Source organism: Myotis myotis, unplaced genomic scaffold (assembly GCF_014108235.1).
Source record: "Myotis myotis isolate mMyoMyo1 unplaced genomic scaffold, mMyoMyo1.p scaffold_m19_p_10, whole genome shotgun sequence".
In the NCBI taxonomy this organism is placed as follows: domain Eukaryota; kingdom Metazoa; phylum Chordata; class Mammalia; order Chiroptera; family Vespertilionidae; genus Myotis; species Myotis myotis.
The window spans coordinates 78,191,962-78,212,405 of record NW_023416314.1 but is presented as its reverse complement, the minus strand read 5'-3'; the positions used below and the strand labels follow the sequence as shown (position 1 = coordinate 78,212,405).

The 20,444-nt window shown below is 56.8% G+C and overlaps 1 protein-coding gene across 1 annotated transcript; it reads right to left on the bottom strand.

The window, feature by feature from the left end:
• Window positions 1–10,760: 10,760 nt before the first annotated feature.
• On the bottom strand, window positions 10,761–13,379 carry CD248 (CD248 molecule). The gene has a single exon (XM_036326557.1). The coding sequence runs from the start codon at window positions 13,349–13,351 to the stop codon at window positions 11,036–11,038; it is 2,316 nt and encodes a 771-aa protein (XP_036182450.1). The 5' UTR covers window positions 13,352–13,379; the 3' UTR covers window positions 10,761–11,035.
• Between the last annotated feature and the right edge of the window lie 7,065 nt (window positions 13,380–20,444).

Sequence of the window (20,444 nt, the reverse complement as noted above, 5' to 3'; positions counted from 1 at the left end):
CAAGGGATTTCTAAGAATTCTGCATTCAGCGTGGAATGCGCATGTGACCGTTGGAACACGAGCAGCTATCTTGGATCAGGAGATGACCTTGAGAATTCTAGCCAAGTGCTGAGGCTAGCAGAGCATAACAATGCTCCCCCAATCGTAGTGGCTTAAAAAAAAATTAATAATCATTATTGTCTCTCCTTGTTCCTGTGGGTCAAGAATTCAGAGAAAGCACCCAGGGCTGGCTTATCTCTGCTCCAAGACATCCAGAGCCTCTGCCGAGAGACTGGAAAGCCAGGGCTGGGATCAGCGTCCGGCTCCTTCACTCACACATCTGGCGGCTGATGCTGGCTGAGGGCTGAGGGCTGAGGGCTGAGGGCTGAGGGCTGAGGGCTGAGGGCTGAGGGCCTCTAGGGCTGAGGGCTGAGGGCTGAGGGCTGAGGGCTGATGCTGAGGCTGAGGGCTGAGGGCTGAGGGCTGAGGGCTGAGGGCTGAGGGCTGAGGGCTGAGGGCTGAGGGCTGAGGGCTGAGGGCTGAGGGCTGAGGGCTGAGGGCTGAGGGCTGAGGGCCTCTCTAGGGCTGGGGGCTGGGACACTCACAGAGGCCTCTCCACCGGGCTTGAGCTTCCGCATACATGGTGGCTGAGTTCTAAGGACAGGGGTGGGGGCCGTGTTGCTCTCCATGATCGAGCCTCAGAAGCCACACGCATCACTTCTGCCCCTTTCTATTGGCCGAGGTTGTTGTGAAGTTCCAAGTAGTTTCAAGGAAAGGGATCATAAGACCCCACCTCTTACAATGTCAACATCCCACTGTATGATTGGCATGTGGGACAGGAGACACACTAGTGGCATCTTCAACAACGCAATCGGTCACTGGGCCACATGCCTTTCCTAACTGACCAGTCTCTGCGAGTGCTCTGCAAAATGAATGCCAACCTTTTATGTTGCTGTTCCGAGGGGGAACGGTGGTGGTGTGTCAGAGGGGGGCTTAGTGGGGGTAGGGTGACCTGCTCTGGTCATTTTTTGGGCAGGACTCTCTGTGGTAGATTAAATGGAGCCAGAAATTATTTTTATTTGTTATTGATTTCAGAGGGGAAGGGAGAAGGAGAGAGAGAGATAGAAACATCAATGATCAGAATCATTGATTGGCTGCCTCTGGCACACCCTCCACTGGGGATTGAGCCTGCACCCCGACATGTGCCCTGACCGAGAATCGAATCCGTGACCTCCTGGTTCATAGGTCAACGCTCAGCCACTTGAGCCACACCAGCCGGGCAGGGCCACAAATTCTTTGCAGCGCCTTCCCTCCAGCAGTGGAATCCCTTTCCCCACTCTCTACATCTGGGCTGGCTTGAGACTTGCTGTGACCCACAGAATGTGGTGGGAGTGAGGCTGTGCAGCCGTGGGCTGGGCTGCAGCGGCCATGCAGCCTCCACCTGTGCTCCCCTGGCGCCTGAGACCAGCTGTGCAGATGGCCAGCCTCGCCTCCCGCCTGACCAGAGACCACACACAGCGGAACGGAGGCCCCCAGCCAAGAGCCAGCATCAGCTTCCAGACATGAGAGGGAGGCCGTTTGGACTTGCCACAGAGGACTGGGGCCCCAGGAGTCACCCCAGGTGCAACTAGCAGACAAACCACCACGTTGATTTTTTAAAAAATATATATATTTTATTGATTTTTTACAGAGAGGAAGGGAGAGGGATAGAGAGGTAGAAACATCGATCAGCTGCCTCCTGCACACTCCCTACTGAGGATGTGCCTGCAACCAAGGTACATGCCCTTGACCGGAATCGAACCTGGGACCCTTTGGTCCGCAGGCCAATGCTCTATCCACTGAGCCAAACCAGTTGGGCTCACCATGTCGATTCTTACACAACTTGCTGACGTTCAGGACGGCAGCAAGAAATAAGAAATCCTTGTTTCACACTAAGTTTGGGGTGATTTGTTGTGTATATAATGCGTAGCTGATGCAAGACCCTGGAGCCATGTCCACCTCACGCGGAGGGTCCCTGGGCCTGAGGCTGACTACATCTGCCCCAAGGAGGAATTTCTGTCTCGAACCTCAGAGAGGCCGAAGTGCGCTAGCTTTCAGAAGCCGAGGTCATACTCCACAGGTCAGAGGCTTTTTCCTCTCTTTGGCCGCTGTTTTAAAACCTCATAAAATGAAACTGGCCAAAATAAAAATGCTAACTTCCTTTCAGTAGAGGAGCTTCAATTTAAGTGTTACAAAAGCACAATATGTTCTAAAAGACAGGAACAATGTGTTATAAAGGACTGCAATAGTATAAAGGCTAATACATTAATAAAAAGCAAGTTCAAACCTCTAAACACCCTTATAAAACCAACATATAATCATGCGGGAATTCAAGCAACAGGACATTTATGAAGCGAGGAGTCGGGGGCCCCTCTTGCACCGTTTGCTACTCGAAAGCAAGGGGCAGGGAGGGCTGGGTTTCCTGGGTGACGGTGGCAATGCTGGTAGTTTCTGGGATCCCCAGCCACGGGGCACAGTGGAAACTCTCTATCTTCAACCTGGACCTCTGCTTTGAGCTCTGGGCTCCCATTTACCTTCTCGAACAGTCTACTTGAGTAACCTCTGAACACTACAAACTACAGACCCGAAACAGCCCTTGTGGAGTTGCTGTCTCAATAAATCTTGAGATAATAGTGTCTCAATAAATCTTGGGATGAGTGAGCGAAGTGACTATTATTTTAGTGGGCAGGGGTTCCACTTGACCCCTTGCCCTGCCATAGCCCTTGTTCCCATGGGGATACGGGGCCCTGTGTGCGTCCAAAGTGTCCTAAGGGATGCACACAGGAGCCCGGCAAATAGGCTGCACTCTGTGAGCAAGTTCTGCAGGGGAGCACCTGCTAGGGCAGAAAACAAAATCTACTGTTTTATTATTTGCTTATTAGTGAGAAAAACTGCCACTTAAAAGCTGCCTGCCTCCCTGCCGGAGGGGCTCGGGGCTCAGTGGTTGAACATTGTCTCTTCCCTCCCCAGCCCTGCTTCCTCTCTACGCATGTCCTAGGACGAGTATAAGAAAATAAAGTTGCAGCCACTTTAAACCCAGCTGGTGGGTCTGTAGTTGGGAAGCCTTCCCCTCCTCCTCAAGAGACAAAATTGCAGGCCCACGGCCCACGGAAAGCCAGATGGATACTCCTTCCTTGGGATGTAAATTTTAGGCAAAGGCTCAAAGATTCTGAGAATGGCTGGGGACTAGCGTCTGGCAGTGGCCTGATCACGCGGGTCCAGAGACCCTGCTCCCACTTCCTAAGCTACCCCAACTTCTGCTTGTTTCCAGGTGCGACTTTCAGCCCACAGTTACCCACAACTCCCAACATCCCCCGAAAGATTCCCTTTCGTTTGCTTGCAATCAAAGGACCCTGACTGGCTGGGCTCAAGGTGCCCCTGGGGGAAGAGCATCTGAGACTTCCCGTCCTTTCCAGGTTTGAAGTGATTAAACAGCCCCGGTGACGGAGATTGAGATCAGACGGCAGCTAAGAACCTCAAGGACCCCTCAGGGAGGATGGCCACGGCGAGAGGGATGGCTAGACACAAATTCAGCACCAGGGTCTCGATGGTTCCAGGATGAAGGCGAAAGCTGGAAAGGCCGCCCGACTCAGCCCCTCGCCCCAGTGGGTGTGGCAGCCCCTTCGCCGCCTGGCCTCACGGCAGGCATGGCTGTTGTGTGACACCAGCAGCAGTGGCAGCTGGCCCAGCGGTTTGGACTGCAGCACGAAGTGGCCATAACTTTCAAACGGCAGTTTCTCTCCCTAATAAACAAGCCAACAATAAAAAGTAGATGTTATCTTCTGTCCTACTGGGCGCTCCACGCGGGACCTGCTCCCTGTGGCTAGCAGGATTGCACGCCAACCTGCAACTGTTTTCCTGGTGCCTCAGTGTTGTCGGAGGAATGACGGCCCCAAATATGTCCACATTCTAATCCCCAGAACCTATGAATGTGTTATCTTACATGGAAAAGGGGACTTTGCAGATGTGATTAAAGTTAAGGACCTGGAAGTGGCAATGCCCTTGACCAAAACCGAACCCGGGACCCTTCTGTCCCCAGACCAACGCTCTATTCACTGAGCCAAACCGGCGAGGCTCATTTTGATTTGTTTGCGTCCTGTCACCAGCCTCCATGAGATGAACCTAGCAGTGAAGTGGAGAAGGGGGGAGGGGAGGGCCAGAGGCATCACCAATCGTACCTTCCTCGCAGTCCTCCAGGTGTCCTCTGTCAGGACCCTGGTGGCTAACAAGAGTCTTTGATGTCAGGCCCCACGCCCGGTGGGAAGCCCACAGGGACGCTGTGAGATATTGTAAACCTTTGAGAGAAACAGGTACAGAGCCTCTGTCAGACAACTCCCGCTCCAGGCACTTCACAATTTCTTCTTTTCTTTTTTTAATATGTTTCTATTGATTTCAGAGAGAGGAAGGGAGAAGGAGAGAGATCACTGATCAGCTGCCTTCTGCACACCCCCGACTGGGGATCAAGCCTGAAACCAGGCATGGGCCCTGACCCAGAATCGAACCGTGAGCTGGTTCGACACTCAACCACTGAGCCACACCGGCCGGGCTTCCCTTCACAATTTCAACTTTGGGCGGCACTGTCTTTCTTTGGACGATAATATCTTTGTGAAGCTGGGGTTTGGGCAGCTGCCATGATAAAAAGTAAGTACCATCGGGAAGTCAACATGGGACGGGAACGGCAGTGGTGATGCCCAACTCCGTTCCAAGTTTTGAGAAGTTGGTCGGTGCCCAACACATGCCCCATGAGCTAGTGACTGTGACTGAGAATAAAATAAAATATTTTTGTATCTTTCTATGTGTATAATTTTTTTTAAATGACTACCGAGTACTTATTATGTTGTTTGGACCTAATTATTTATTCAATGGAACTGGGAGTCCAAAGGGGCCATGAAAAACATCACTGAGACAGGTAGGAGGTGGGATGTGCGGGAACCTCTGCCCTAGGGACTGGGGGGCTTGGCGCGCCAGTTTCCTCTGATTGCACTTTCCCGTGGTCAGTTTCTGGAGTCTGTCTTCAGGGTTCCCCAAGTGCCAGCGAAAGCAGAGGGCACTTCTTGCAGCAGGTTCATGCAGCCACCCTGAAGGTCCGCAGTGGCTTCCAGCAAGAAACCTTGACTTTCTTCATAGACCAGTAGTTCTCAACCTTGGCTGCACATTAGAATCACCTGGGAATCTTTTGAAAATCCTGATTTCTGGGCCTCATCCTCCGGAAATTCTGTTTCTTTGTTACTAATGTTGTGGCCCCACCCCATAACAAAGAAACAGAATTTCCAGAGGATGAGGTCCAGAAATCAGGATTTCATTTATTTTTTTAAATATATTTTTTATTGATTTTTTTTTTTTACAGAGAGGAAGGGAGAGGGATAGAGAGTTAGAAACATCGATGAGAGAGAAACATCGATCAGCTGCCTCCTGCACACCCCACACTGGGGATGTGCCCGCAACCAAGGTACATGCCCTTGACGGGAATCGAACCTGGGACCCTTCAGTCCGCAGGCCGACGCTCTATCTACTGAGCCAAACCGGTTAGGGCTGAAATCAGGATTTTAAAAAGATTCCCAGGTGATTCTAATGTGCAGCCAAGGTTGAGAACCACTGCTATCGTGGATTCATAGCACACAGCTTTTTCAAATGAGGAGGCAGACACAGTGTGGTTAGGGAACCTGCCTCAGGACCCCTGCCCCCAGTAGTGGAACCGGAATCAGAGCAAGGCTGTCTGGTGCAGGGCGCCTGCTCTTAATTGCAGTTAATTGGCTTCCTGGTGAGAAAACCCCAAACTAACCAGAATCACACGAGAACATGACCACTCCCGGGTTCCCTGACGCTGCGCCGAGGCTGGACCCTTGTCCGGCTCCCACAAGGTCACAGGCAGTGAATGCCTCACCAGCGTCATCCCCCGGAACCACCACGGACTCTCCTTGGGTGGGGAAGGCTTCACACGCCCCAATCACAGTGTGATCAGCCTGGGAGTCCACATCTTGCAGACTCATCCCTAAACGTGAGTTCCCCGGGAGGTGGTGACAAGAGAAAAATTATGAGATGTCCTAAATTAAACTGCAGCAGGCCGGAGAACGAGAGGCGGGGGGGGGGGGGGGGGGGAGAGGGGAGAGAAAGGAGGTTAATTAGTTCACAGAGCCACTGGCCAAAGCCAGGATTGCTCACATTCCTGAACGTATGCGGAAACTTTGAATCAGCTTCCAGGTGGTTATTACGGCTCTTATCTGGAGAGGATAGCGACCACCACACACTACTGCATCCTGTTTTTGCATGAACTTTCTAGACTGTTGCCCACAACCCATCCAGAAGCATAAAACACTTCTTTCTTACCTCAGCACTGTCCCCATCACCTCTCCCACACCACTTATCTATAGCTAATGTAAATTCTTTCAAAACAACTTAGATCTTTCTTCTTCAAACTCATTGTATAAAAGATCCCTGTCAACCCCAGGACTGTGGACGGGTTGTCTCCCCCACCTGGTCCTGCTGCTGGCGGCTCAGACTGCACGTGCCAGGACCTGGTCATTTCTGTGGCTAGCACGCGTCTCAGTGAATGCTTTCTTTCAGAAAAGCTTTGGGCTTCGAAGGGTTTTTGTTGTTGTTGTTGTTAATAGTGGGCATTTTCTGATCAGAGACATGGCTATTGCTATGGACTGGCCCTGCGCTTAGGGGTGACGATCACAGAATCTACCTGGGTTCAAACCTTCACTTACCAACTCGGCCAAATAGGGCAGGTGGCCTAAAGCAAGGCACTCAGGCTGGTGTCTTCAGCTTTCTCACCTGTAAATTGTGCTAAGAATAGCACTTACTTCATGGGAGTTGTTATGGATCTTAAAAGGGTTAAGGCATGTAAAGCCCTTGGAACAGGACTAGGCATATAATAAGCATTCAGAGTTATTTTCCTTATCATTTGGCACCAAACCCTACTCCCGTTCATAGTAGCCAGGGCATCAGGGCTGGGCCCTCAGTTGGAAAGGCTCCCGCTCCCCAGGCCTGAGTTTGTCAGGAGGTGGCTCCACCCTGGGCTTAATGCAGGGAGTGCAGGGTACCCAGTGGTGCTAGTACCTAACTGAGCTCAGTAGGTGTTAGTTCTTCCCCCTCAACCTTAGCTGCCACCACCTGTCCCAACAATGTTTGAAAAGCATTTTATTGAGTCTGAGAGCTGATCCCAACTGCCTTGGCCTCCTGGAGCCCCAGTCTTGTGTGAGAGTGAGCAGGTGAATATTTTCAAATGTAGTGATGAGTGCTGACATAGAGTGGAAATCTGCTCTGAAATCAATCCCGCTTCCAAAAGTGTGACTTTCAGCTCCCACATGAGAGCCTCTGAGCCCAAACTCACTCCGTCCCTCCAAACTCAACCCCTACTGAAGGTGTCCACACTTTGAAGTTGGGTTAGGGGAGGACCCAGGCCTACCAATTCTGGGCCCCCAGGTGAGAGACTGTGCTTTCGCCCCTGGGAAACAGACTTCGTGGGGAAGGGACAGCAGGAGTCCCACCAGCCTCTGTAAAGACTGGCAGGGGCCACCTCAGCTCACAGAATGGCTTGAGGGCCGGCGCGAAGCCCCTGAGGTCTTCCAAATACAATGGAGGGCACCTGCAACCGACCTGCTGCTTTGCGGGGGTGGAGGGAAGGAGTTGGCAGATATCTGAGTAACAGACACAAATTAAGCAACTATTTATTGAGCGCTAGTGTACTTTGGGAGAGGGGCCCGGGCTGAGGCCTCCCGCTGGCTGCAAGCTGCGGTGCGGAAGGCAGGTGGCACCAAAGGCCCGTTCATCAATGCCGTGCACTGGGCTCTACAGAGAACCCGCAATCTAGACGCACAGAAGCTGTGGGTGGGGAAGGAGAGAGGGTTCCTGGCTGGGTTCAGAGGTAACTTGGTCCGGGACGAGGGTTCCGACCCACTAGTCCGAGCATCAGGTGGTGAGAGACTTCAAAGGTCCTAAGCCCAAAGCGGGCGGGGCTTGAGTTCCGAGAAGGTGGGGCTAAAGGTGGGCGGGGCTAACGTAGGCAGGAGGAGGAGCCTCGGAGAAGAGGTTGGGCTTGTTCTCTGCGTGGGCGGTGCTTGTGCAAAAAGCCCTGAACAAATAAGGGGCGCTGTGGGTGGGCGGGACTTATGGGGTCACGGTTCGGTACGTGGGCATTTTTACTGGGCGGGCCGGGGGCTCTGAGTAGGTGGGCCATTGCCTCCGCGTGAAGGGAAAGAGCCGTACGTGGGCGGAGTTCTTTTCCTGGTGAGGCGGGCCTGGGGCTCCGCCCCTTCGACTTGTATCCCTTGGTGACGGGGCGGGGCTTGTGGTTGGGGGCGGAGTTTGCAGAGGCGTTTGAGGGTTTGAGGGGACCGCGTAAACCCCAGAGGGCAGAGTTTGCATCTCTGCGACAGTCACTGTCTGTAGAGATTCCCTACGCTGTGGACCGAATCCCCGGCTCTGGGAAGGGGCAGAGTTTTAGTTGTTAAAACTCCCTCCTCGAGTTTATGGGAATTTAGTTCGGGGCTGCGTGAGGAGAATGTGTAAACTCTGGGCGGATCCGGTTCATACCTCCTGGAAACGGGAACTAGTAACTCCGCTAGACAGAGCACACCGCGCTGAGGAGGCGGGGCTTACGGCCCTGGTAGGCGGGGCCATTGGTACTGCCTCAGCCTGGGCGGAGCTAACAGAGGGGCGGGGCAATCGTTCTGAGAATCTCTGAGCTGGCAGGGGGCGAGGCTTGTAGCTTTGATGGGCGGGGCCTCTGGAGAGCTCCCGAAGGGGCGCGTGACGGCAGTCAGTGGGCGTGGCTCGTAGCTCCCCGGGACCCGGCTGGTAGGCGGAGGTCTGGGTGAGGCGGGGCCTGAGAGTCAGTGGGCGGAGCCAGCTCGGGGCCTGGGAAGAGGCTGGGCTGGGCGCAGGCGGGGGCTCGGCCCTGGGAGGCCGTCTATTTAGGCCCGCACGCAGCTCCGCATCTGGTGCTCATTACGGTATGACAAAGAGCCGGCTCTGGGCCCCCTTCCCCTCTCCCGTCTCCTCCCTTCGAGAGCAGTGCATTTAACTCCTTCCTGCCCTCGTTGAGACGCTCTGGATCCCCAGCCCGGGGTCACAGGAGGGAGCTCCAGCCATTCTCCTTCTGGCAGGCTTTGTCACCCCCGAGGCGGCGCACGCTTCTCCTTCCCACACTCAGGCGTTTGGGCTACCCCGCCACCCCCACTCCCATGCAGCAAACTTCTTCGGTGGCGTCTCCAAGGTTAAAAACTTGGGCAGGATCTGGTGGGGCGTCTGGTTTGAGTTAGGGAAACGTGAGAAGGGGCGGGGGTTGTGCGTAGGGTCCCCTCCGTCCCCCTTAGCCTCCCCTCTGCCCTCAGGTTGGTCCCCAGCTCCAGCCTCTAGTCTCTTAGTCCCTCAGGGCCCAGTTTAGCCTTCCAGCCCAGACCCAGACCCTGGGGCCAGGCAGTGGCATAGGGTACCCGGTAGGGAAGGGGTCTCTGGCCACCCCTCCTCGCCTGCCCGGGTGGTCGTGGTGGTTCTGCTCCGTCCTAATTAGAGGCTCCTTAGAGGCCGCAACTGAAAAATTACAGAGGCAGTGGGAACTGATACCTCCCTGCCCAGGTTCCTCCTCGCCCTGTGCCCAAGGCAGTGAGCCCAAGATACTGATGGTTGCATGGTTTTCCCAGGCTGTGATGTCTGACCATTCCCTCCTCCAGTTTATGGGAATTTAGCCTTGAACAGCCTGAACATTCGCTCAAGCTGAGGTCCCCTGTTCTGTTCTTTCTGGCCCACACCATAGAGAAGGGCAAAATGTGCCCAAGATGGGAGGGCCTTGCTCAGGAGGCTGCCCAGGGAGCTGGATGTGGACTATCTCTCCCGGGTTAGTTAGCGCTCTCCCCAGCCTAGCCTGCTAGGCTCGGACTCCCACCTCCTTCCTAGAGCAGGGAGGCGTGCCTCCGGGGTACTGTAGAGGAGTGCCAGCACCCTTGAGTGACCCTGAGCTCAGCCACCAACTTCTGGGCAGCCTGCAGGGGCAGGAAGGGAAGTACCAGAAGAAAGTTAGGAGAAGCTCATCCACTGGACCTTCTTCACTCCCAGGATCACCAGGCCCCAGGCTTACCTTTAACCTTTAAACCCCAGTTTGGCTCCAGTTCAGCAGAAGCCCTCATTCCAGAACCCTGCCCCAGATTCAGCCCTACCTTCTTGGAGTTTTGGTATAAAGAACAAATACGGAATTCTCCATCCCAAACCTCCCATTCCCTGGATTTCTGTGTAACCTTGGGCAAGGCTCCGCCCCCTCTGTGCTCCTACTGCCCTGAGAATCTCTGAAGCATACCTTCCCTTAAGGCAGCGGTTCTCAACCTGTGGGTCGCGACCCCTTTGGGGGTCGAACGACCCTTTCACAGGGGTCACCTAAGACCATCGGAAAACACATATATAATTACATATTGTTTTTGTGATGAATCACTATGCTTTAATTATGTTCAATTTGTAACAATGAAAATACATCCTCCATATCAGATATTGACATTAGGATTCATAACAGTAGCAAAATTACAGTTATGAAGTAGCAACGAAAATAATTTTATGGTTGGGGGTCACCACAACATGAGGAACTGTATGAAAGGGTCGTGACATTAGGAAGCTTGAGAACCACTGCCTTAAGGGGTCTTACCTTATTTCCTTGGGGACCCAGACAAGCTGAAGGAAGTTCCCCTTCTTTTTTTCTGAATCCTCCCAGACCCACCCCTCAGGCGCCAATGGGGGTCGGAAGCTTTGGATGAGGTTGGCACCCGGTTTATTGGAGGAGACCCCAGCACCCACCCCCTGAGGTCCTGGGGGCCTTGGCATCCCCTCTGTCGTAAGTGCCAGACCAAGGAGCAGAGTTGTCACGAGTCAAGTCTAGTGGTTGACTGAGAGGAGCCTGGCCGTGCCCCGGGGAGCAGGAAGCCCTCTGTCCATCTGGGCAACCCCCATGGGTCACTGGTGCAGTCTGGGCCACGTGTCCAATGCATGCCCCTTCCCCTTCCCCCACAGAGTGGGGTGCTGTGCCCCATCACACGCTGGTTCTGCAGGTCTGCACTCCTGTGAGGCTGCCCCGGTGGGGCATGGGTTCTGTTGGGCCCTTGTTCCCAGAGTGGGTGACCCAGCGATAGCAGTCCGTGATGCGCTTGTTGGGCATGTGGGGGCCACAGCGGGTGCAGTACACAATGCCCAGTGCGAGTAGGACCACCAAGAAGACGCAGGTTGGCACTAGGAGTGCCACCAGCAGCCACCGGTCATCCCTCCGGCTTCGGCCTGCAGGACTGGCCTCCCCCAGGGCTGTGGGGCCTGCTGTGGGGGTTGCTGAGGGCATTGGGGTCAGCTTGGGATCAGAGGCACCTCCTCTTGGTACCTGTGGGGTTTTGGAGGAAGTGTGTGTAGGGCTGGAGGGAGCATTCTGGTTAGTGGGACTCTGAGGGGGCAGGGGAGTGTGAAGGACTGGGGGCTGGGTGGCAGCAGGCACAGGGACTTGATGGGCAGGGGACCTGGAGGTAGTGGTCCGAGACGGCTGGACAGTCAAGGTTCTGGGAAGGTGGGTGGCCTGGGTTTTGAGAACCGGGACATCTGGGGCCCCAGGGGACTGATGAGCAGCGGAGGTGGTGGCCAGAGGGGTGTGGTTAGCTGGGATTCCAGACCAATGAGTGGTGGTCTGGGAATCAGCCACCTGGGTGTCTGGAACCAGGGGGGACTGATGGGCAGTGGACAGTTCAGGGTATTTGGCTGAGATAACTGGGGGCGGAGGGGCAGGGGGCCGTGCTGGGCTAGTGGCAGAGATGATGGGAGGTTGGTGGACAGAGGGCAGATCTGGATAGTTGGCTGAGATCATGGGGAACTGGTGGTCAGGGCGCAAAGCTGGGTGCATGGCAGGGATCCTGGGGGGCTCCGGGGCAGGGGCCAGGGGTGGGTGTGTGGCAGAAATGATAGAAGGTTGGTGGGCAGAAGGCGGTGTTGGACGTGTGGCAGAGACCACCACGGGCCGGGTGACGGGGAGCACTGAGGAGTGATAGGGGGCCCTGGGAGCACTGAGGGGGGGAGGCCAGGTAGGGTCCAGGTAGAGCATCTGTGGCTCTCGGTCCTCTGGGAAGCTAGGCCCATAGGCCAGGCCAAAGTCAGGCGGCTGTGTGGCCTCCATCCATGGCATCCCAGGCATCTCTGTCCAGCCATCATCGAAGTCCTCCCAGGCCTCACCTCCGTCCTCTTCATCCTCTATGTCATCCAGCAGCTCCTCCCCAAGGTCCTGGGAAGCCCGAGCACCCACATCCCCAGCAGGGCTGCAGCTGATGCCGTCAGCCTCGAGCTCGTGGCCCTCGCTGCAGTAGCATTCAAAGCCACCGACGTAGTTGACACACATCTGCTGGCACACGCCGGCGATCTGGCACTCATCTGTGTCGACGCAGCGGTGGGGCTCGTCCTCAGCCGGCCGGAAACCCAGGCGACAGTGGCAGCGGTAGCCCTGTGGCCCGCCAGGCTCACACTGATGCTCACACGGGGCCTGGGCACAGGGGTTCTCGCAGCTGCGCCCGTCCGCGGCCAGCTGGAAGCCTTCAGTGCAGCGACAGGACACATGACCGTCCGCCTCCTCCACACACTCTTGTTCGCAGCCCCCATCGCCCGGGTTGCAGCCGCCGCCGGTCCCTGGGCACAAGGGCCCAGCCCGCGACCAGCTCACGCCGCCCTGGGGCTGCTTCACGCACAGCACAGAGGCCTGTCTGCCCGTCTGGCACGGCACAGCGGCCACGGAGCCGAAGGGCAGCCACTCAAACTCGGTGGAGACCAGGTGGAAGGGTGTGGTGTAGATGGCGGGGCCGGCCTGGCCAGCCTCCTCTGGCAGCGCTGGGCAGGAGCCCTCAAAGCCGAACTGACACAGGTAGCCATCGACAGCCAGCGTGCACGAGCCCTCCAGCCAGCGGTGCTCGCCGGCCGCCTCCAGGGCCGCGCAGCGCTGCGCCCGGCAGGGCCCGCCCGTGGCAGGCTGGGCCCAGTTGGTGAAGGCCGTGTCCTGGTCCCCCGTGGTCCACGTGAAGCCGCGCAGTGGGCGCTGCGGCTGGCATTGCCGGGCCTGCCGCTGCAGTCCGATCCACAGCAGCCCGCTGGCTGGGCCGGCCCCCACCAGGCTGTCCACGCGCCGGGCCTCCTCCGGGGTTCGCGGGGTGGCCAGGTCGCCCCCCAGCTCTCGGCAGGCCCGCCAGGCTTCCAGGAAGGTGCAGCGCCGCGGGAAGAGCGCGTAGCAGCTGTCGGGGCTGCAGGCGGCGCGGGGCTCCGTGGCCCAGGGGACCTGGCCCAGCGCGGGCGCCGCGGCGGCCCAGGCCAGCAGCAGGCGCAGCAGCATCGCGACGCCCCCCGACTGGCCCAGGCCGGGTCCGCGGCCGCTCTTGACAGGGGGAGGGACTGGGGGGCGGGCCGGGGGCGGGCCCGCCGGACTGAAGCCTTGTAAGGAGCGCGCTGGGGCCGCCGCCAGCTCCCCCTCCCGCTCCCGCTCCCGGGGGGCTGCCCGAGCAGGAAGCAGGCGGGCGGGGGCAGGGGCAGGGGCAGGGGGTGCTGCGGCTGGGGCGGGAGGGGAGGAGGAGCACTCAGGGGCTGGGAGTCAGGGCGGGGACCAGCCCGCCTGGAGACGCTGGACGACCCTCAGGGAAACTCCAGCGCAGCCTGGGGCTCTTAGCGTGGGGTGAGGTCACTTCCCAGAGACCGACCGAGACCCGAATCTGGACACACCAATCTCATCACACCCCTGACAGCCCAACAGCTTGCCATGTCATACATGTGGAAACATGCTCTGACGCATGCCCTTCATGTCACACGTGTGTATGTTCCTCCCCACACAAAAGCTTTCTCCATGGACCAGATTTGCACATAGTCTGACATGCTAAGCCCTTCCCCTCACTATAGACCCACGCAGGCCTGCAGCCCCCACACATTCTACATGCCCTAACACATGGGAGCCCCTTGATCACAGCACGCACAGACTTCTTTAAAAAAATTTTTTATTGTTTGGAGAGAGAGAGGGGAAAGGGGTTGGGGGAGAGAAAACATCAATTTGTTGCTCCACTGTTTATGCTTTAATTGGTTGAGTCTTGTTTGTGTCCGTCGGGAGATCCAGCCTGCAACCTTGGTCAGGATGACACTCGAACCAACTGAACTACCCGGCCAGGGCCAGGCACAGACGTCTTCAGTCCCTCACTTATATACTAAGCTCCTGCCTCAACCTCCCCCTCACCCCAAGCTTCCTGGCTCCAGCTGGACTGCGGGTGTGTGGGGGAGGAGGAGGGACAGGGAGCTGCTCTCCTTAAACCTCTGCTCAGCCTGGGGTCCTGGGAACCTGGGCTTAGAGGGAAAGGAGGCCACCCCCAAACAGGAAATGCTTCTCTGGGCTCCTGCTGCAGGAGGGCAGGGGGGGGGGGGGGGACCGGGCTGCATGCCGGGTGAGCAGGGCTAGCCTCAGGGGAACTGGTGAGAGACCATGTATGGGCATGGGGCACACAGTGACACACATGTGTGTATGACACAGGCATCCCATGTGTGGAGCTCTCCCTGTCCTCAGGGCCTGCTGTGCAGGCCTGGCTAGGGTCCTCTTCCTGCCCCTCTTGGAGGCCTCTGGAGGCTTGTGCACTGAGCCCATGGTCCAGGATGGTCCCTGGGGAGCTGATGGTCAGATTAACCCATGCACACCCACTGCATTCTTGGCAGAAGTTTGATCTGGGAGTAGGGACATGAAGGAGAGGCCCTGCCCCTCCACGTGCTGCCCTGGTCCAGCTTTTCACTCTGCCACTGGTCTGCTGTGTGCCTGCAGGGTAGTCACTAACCCTCTCTGGGTCTCCATTTTTATCTACAAAAGGGGGGTAATATGCCAGGGCCTTTCTGCTCAGCAGGGCTATTGTATCACAGCGCTCAGTGTTTGCAAATGTGCTTTGTCAGCTGCAAAGCATGAGGCAAGTGTTCCTTAGTCTTCCCAGCGAATCTGGGTGGGGGTGGGGCCCAGGGCCGCTTTGCTCACCACCTTACAGTGCCAGGGCCGGCCCTGCAGACACAGCCAGGCCCCTTGAGAACCAGGGCTTTTGAAGTGCTTGCTCTGTGCCCAGAAGGTGGTTCTGTCAAGGTCTACATCTGTGAAGCACGAAGAATGTCTACCCCCTTCCCGTGAGAGGAACAGCAATATGGGCAGTTCAGCCTTTCACTGGCTCAGGCCCAAAGCCTTGAGATCATCCTTGACTCCTTTTTCTCCCACACCCTACGTCCAGTCTCTCAGCAGGTCCTGCGGACTTCACCCTCAAAACAGACCAGAATCTGCTTCTCACCACCTTCTTTGACATCCTCCTCTGGCCCCTACTATCATCTGTCATCTAGATTCTCACAACAGCCTCTCCCAAGCCCCTTTGCCCTCTGCATCCGGCCAGAGGGATCCTTTTAAAATCTAAGTCACGTTCAGTCAGGTCCTGCTCAGAACCTTCGAGGTCCCCATCTCACTCAGAGGAAAGGCCAAATTCTCAACCACAGCCTCCAGCCCAAGGTGATCTACCCCCGAACTTCTCATCCCATCTCCTCCACCCCATCTTCTCCAGCCGCTCTGGAACCCCTGGCTGTTCCGGAAACTCACCAGGTTCATTTCTCCCTCAATACCTCGGCCTTGGCGGTTCCCCACCTGGAACACTCTCTGTGCAGCTATTTGGTGTTTGTTGTCGTGTTTAATATATTTTTATTGATTCAGAGAGGAAGGGAGAGGGAGAGAGAGATAGAAACATCAATGATGAGAGAGAACCATTGATAGACTGCCTCCTGCACGCCCCCCACTGGGGATCAAGCCTGCAACCTGGGCATGTGCCCTTGGCTGGAATCGAACCTGGGACCCTTCAGTCTGCAGGCCGAAGCTCTATCCACCGAGCCAAACCAGCTAGGGCTTCCTGCAGTTTTACAATACTCTGCCTCCTCACTCTCTCGGGTCTCAGTTCCAGAGGCAGAGTCCCTGACCACCTTCCCCTCCCCCACCCCAGGGCTCCCTGGCCCCAGTCTTGTTCCATGTTTCTCCTTTGCCCTCATCACTATCTAAAATGGTATATACTAGTATTTACTTGTTGGCCTGAATCCCTCGCTAGTCAGGGATTTTCTTTCAACCTTGGCGCTATTCATGCTCAGGGTTGGGTGATTGTTTCTTTTGATGTGCTTTGTAGGATGTTTAGCATCATCCCTAGCTTCTACCTAGTTGCCAGTAGCATCCCTCCAGTGGGACAACCAAAAATGTCTCCACACGTTGTCAGCTGTCATTTCTCCTGGGGCAACGTTGCCCTCAGTGGAGGAGACTGTGCGCCCCAAGAGGGCAGGGTCACTGCCTTGTTCCCTCTTGTATCCACTGAGCCCGGAAAGCTCCTGGCCCATAGATGCTGCTGAATGAATGAATGAGACTTAGTTAAGTAAGGAACCCGGCTCACAGCAACACATGAGGGAAGCTGGGATTCTGCCTGGAGCAAAAGCTCACTTGTTTCCCACATTTACCCAGACTTCCCCAGAAGTCAGATCACCCTAGAAGTGGGAGGTCCCTGAAAATCAGCAAGCCTTCTGCAGATGGAAAAATGAGGCCCAGGGAGTCTCAGAGTGAGTCAGTGGCATGGCTGGGACTCAGGCCTTCCGACTCCTTTGTTTTGTTGTGTCAATCCTTACCTGGGGATATTTTTTCCATTGAATTTTAGAGAGAGTGTAAGGGGGAGAGGGAGGAGGGGAGAGAGAGAAGCATCGATGTAAGAAAGATACATTGATTGGTTGCTTCCTGCACACGCCCCAACTGGGGCTGTGTATCAGACTTGCAACCCAGGTACGTGCCCTTGACTGGGAATTGAACCCACAACCCTTTGGTGCGCAGGCTGATGCTCCAACCACTGAGTGCGCAGCCAGGGCAGTTTCCTGGCTCTTATTCTACTTCTCTTGCTGCAGCGCCCCATTTGAACACAGTCTGAGGGTTGGGCATGACATCAAGGAATGAAGATGGGAGGAAGGCATGACGGGTCCCAGGTTCTGTTCCCTTTGACTGAGGTGGAAGAGCTCAAGAGGGGTTTGGAGAATACAAAGGACTCCAGTGGGCTGGAGTGAGGGACATCTAGAGGGACAGTGAGGAGTGGAGAGGCTGGCTAAAAGGCTGGCCTCTATTGTGGGGGCCAAGGGGAAGAAGCATGACAGGAGATTCCTAGTGTGTGATGGGTGGAGAGGGGACCGGAGGCCAGGGACCGGCTAGGAGGTTGTTGCAATAGTCTGGGAGAAGGGAGGGAGCTGGATGGAGACTGGGCAGCAGGGCGGGCCAGGCTGGGGGAGGCAGCCCCTGGAGGCTCCTTAGGGGAGGCCCAGAGCCTGGTCCAAGGGTGTGGCAGGCCCAGTCATGCTTCGGGCAATGGCCAGTGCTGGGGCGTCTGAGGGGAGGCTGCAGGCGCTCTGGTTAGTGGCGTGTCAGATCAGAGGTCAGGACTCCAGCCTTGTTGGGGTGAGGGGTTGGGGGCAGGCAAGGGAAGCAGCAGGAGGAGGGTCAAAAGCCAAATTCCAGATGGTCTGGCTGAGCCTACTTGCCAATGGAGGGAAGCTTGAGTCAAGAAACGGGACCCATGGTGAGGAGCAGTGGGGAACACCTAACCCCGGGAAGACTAAGGGTTTGGTAGACAGAAAATGAGACTTGGAGGCCCAGCTTGGGGAGTGCCTGGCGCCCACCTGCCCCGTGCAGGTTGGGAGAGGTGAGGTGGAGGCAGTCTAAGAACTCCCTGTCCTAGTCAGCATGGGGGAAGCAGGGGCACCGCACCAGGGATCTGGGCTGAGAGGGTAGAGAGCGACTGGTTGTGGCCTTACTCTTCCTGTTGGTCCTGCCCAGCCTGACTCGTTTCGGTTCCCCCATTGCACAGGGAAGATGCTAATTGATGCAGCAGACACTTGGAGGCTGGGGAGGTGGATATATGTATGGGTGCACGGAAGGGTGGAAGCAGGAGACTGGGTGGGTGAATGGATGGTTGGACAGATGGATGGTTGGACAGATGGATGGATGGAAGGGTAGTTAGATAAAAGAATCAGTAACGGATAGATGGGTGGTAGAGAGATGGTAGATGGATGGAGGAATAAGTAAGTGGATGGACAGATAGATGGCTAAGTGGATGGGTGTGTGGATGAGACGTTGGATTCAGGCAGGTGCTAGTTCATAAAGAGCCACCACCATGATGAACGACAATCTCAGAATGTGACCCTGGATCTGTAGGAGTGAAGTCAGGTGGGCAGGACAGCTGGGCTACCACTGGCAGGGCTCCTGTGCGATGCCCACCACACAGCCCGCTTTCTCTGCTGGGGCCTGAGGCCAATGTGTCTGGGGGGCAACGCTCAGGATGCCAGGCTCAGCTCACACAGGGGGTCAAGAGTCTGGGGTTCCCGCTCCGATCACCTCAAGAGGCACATGAGCCCTAGCTGGTTTGGCTCAGAGGATAGAGCCAAACCTGTGGAATGAAGGGTCCCAGATTTCATTCCAGTCAAGGGCACATGCCCAGGTTGCAGGCTTGATCCCCACTATTGGGTGTGCAGGAGGCAGCCGATCAATGATTCTCTCTTACCATTGCTGTTTCTCTCTCTCTCCCTCTCCCATCCTCTCTGAGATCAATATATATATATATAAAAGAAGAGGCACATGAAAACAGAAGCCCACTCTCCCAGAAGGAGCCTTGTCTCCCAGCTACTGGGACAAGCCAGATGGCGGTTTTGGATGCAGTGTGCGCGCCTGTGGGTGGGGTGAAGGCAGCCTGCAGAGGGGCTGGCCTGAAGAGGGCCCAGTGGAACAACCAGGATGGGGGAGTCGAGTGTGATTAGGGGGCGCCCCCTGGGCAGGCATCCTAGAGAGCCTTGGCGCGCCCCGCTGCTGAGCCAGCACATTGCTTTGTGTACTAATCACCTCCTTCCCTCCGTTTTCTTTTGTCCCCATCCCCCTATCTCCTTCTATTTCTAAATTCTTCCCAAACCACCCCAGCCTTCGGATTAAGGGCCTACGGGGGTGGGTGGGAGGCGCCTGTTGGGCGGGAGCCACAGGAAAGAAGGTGGGAGAGATCCCAGGGCAGAAGTGGGGAGGGATGAGAGTCTGGAAGGGAGGGAAGCGATTTTGGCCTCCTCCCCCTCCCCACATGCTGGGCTGGGGCCGCACCCCATGTGCTTCTGGATGGGAGAGCCCCCTGGGAAGGGGGTGGTGCAAGGACTGCACAGGGTGGGAAGAGACAGGCTTGGGGAAGGTGGGCTCAGGAAGAAGGGGGTTACCCAGGCTGTGGTCCCTGCAGAGGTAGAGGATTCTGACAGCTGGAGGGGCGGGTGGGAGCTGTTTGCCATGGAGGAGGCTGTGTGTGTTGGCGGGTGTGCCCGGTGTCTGTGCATGACCGTGTGCGTGCCTGCACAGCCTGGGCTTGCTGTGGTGTGCACAGCTGGGCGATGTGTGTGAGTCCCCATGGGCCCACACCTGTGCCCACAGCTGTGCGCGGAGAAGCATGGCTGCTCACAGATTGCCCAACCTGGGCCCAGCTGGGGCCCCAGGCCCTCCCCTGGCAGAGGCCTGACCTGAACATCTGGCCACATCTGCCCATAAGAAAGGGAGTCTTGGAAACAACATCAGAGCTAAAAGGGTCCAGCCCTCCCCCTCAGTGCACATGGCCCAGAGAGGGACAAGGCTTGCTCCGGGTCACATGGCAGATGGAGGCAGAGCAGGGACCATCCCCGAGTCTGGAGAGCCTAGGCCAGGACAGAGGCCCTCCTGGTCCTCACTGTTCCTGTCCTCCCTCTGGTGCCCACTGCCATCGAAGCTGCATGGAGGGTCCTCAAGGCTGGCCCTGCCCTGGCCTTGCTGTGTGCTCCTCCAGGGAAGTCCCAGCTCGCCCTTCTCGGCCACACCTTCCTCCCCTGTGCACGGGCACCTCTGGGAGTGGGCTCTGTGGTCCCTGCAGAGGCCTATCGCCAGGTGCCCGGCTCATCTCGGTTTGCGGAGGACTGTCCTGGCCTCAGCGGGAAGCCCCTGTCCGGGCAGCCCCTCAGCCCACGGCAAATGACGAAGGTCAGTTGCTCTGTTGCCAGGGACGTTTCTTTCCACCAGGTCCTGCCCGCTGCTGCCCCTTCTCTTCCTGTCCAGGCCCATTTCCTGCCCTCACTTCGCCAGGGCTCAGCCTGCAGAGCCCCTTCCTCCCTGCTCCTCTCCCTTCCCTCTCGGTAGGTATCCCGTCTGCCTCGGTCTCTCTGCTGTCCTGTCCCCAGGATTGTCACCTTGTTGATTTCTGGAGTCTGTCTCCGTTCTCTGCCCACTTCCGTGTCTCCCCTCTCCATCTGGTGTCCTGCCCACTCTGTCTCCCCGAACCTAACTGGGTCTCTGGCTCACCACCTTCCGTGGGTGGTCCAGGCCTCCCTCCTCGCCCCTGGCACGCACCCCCGGAGCTGGCTGGCTG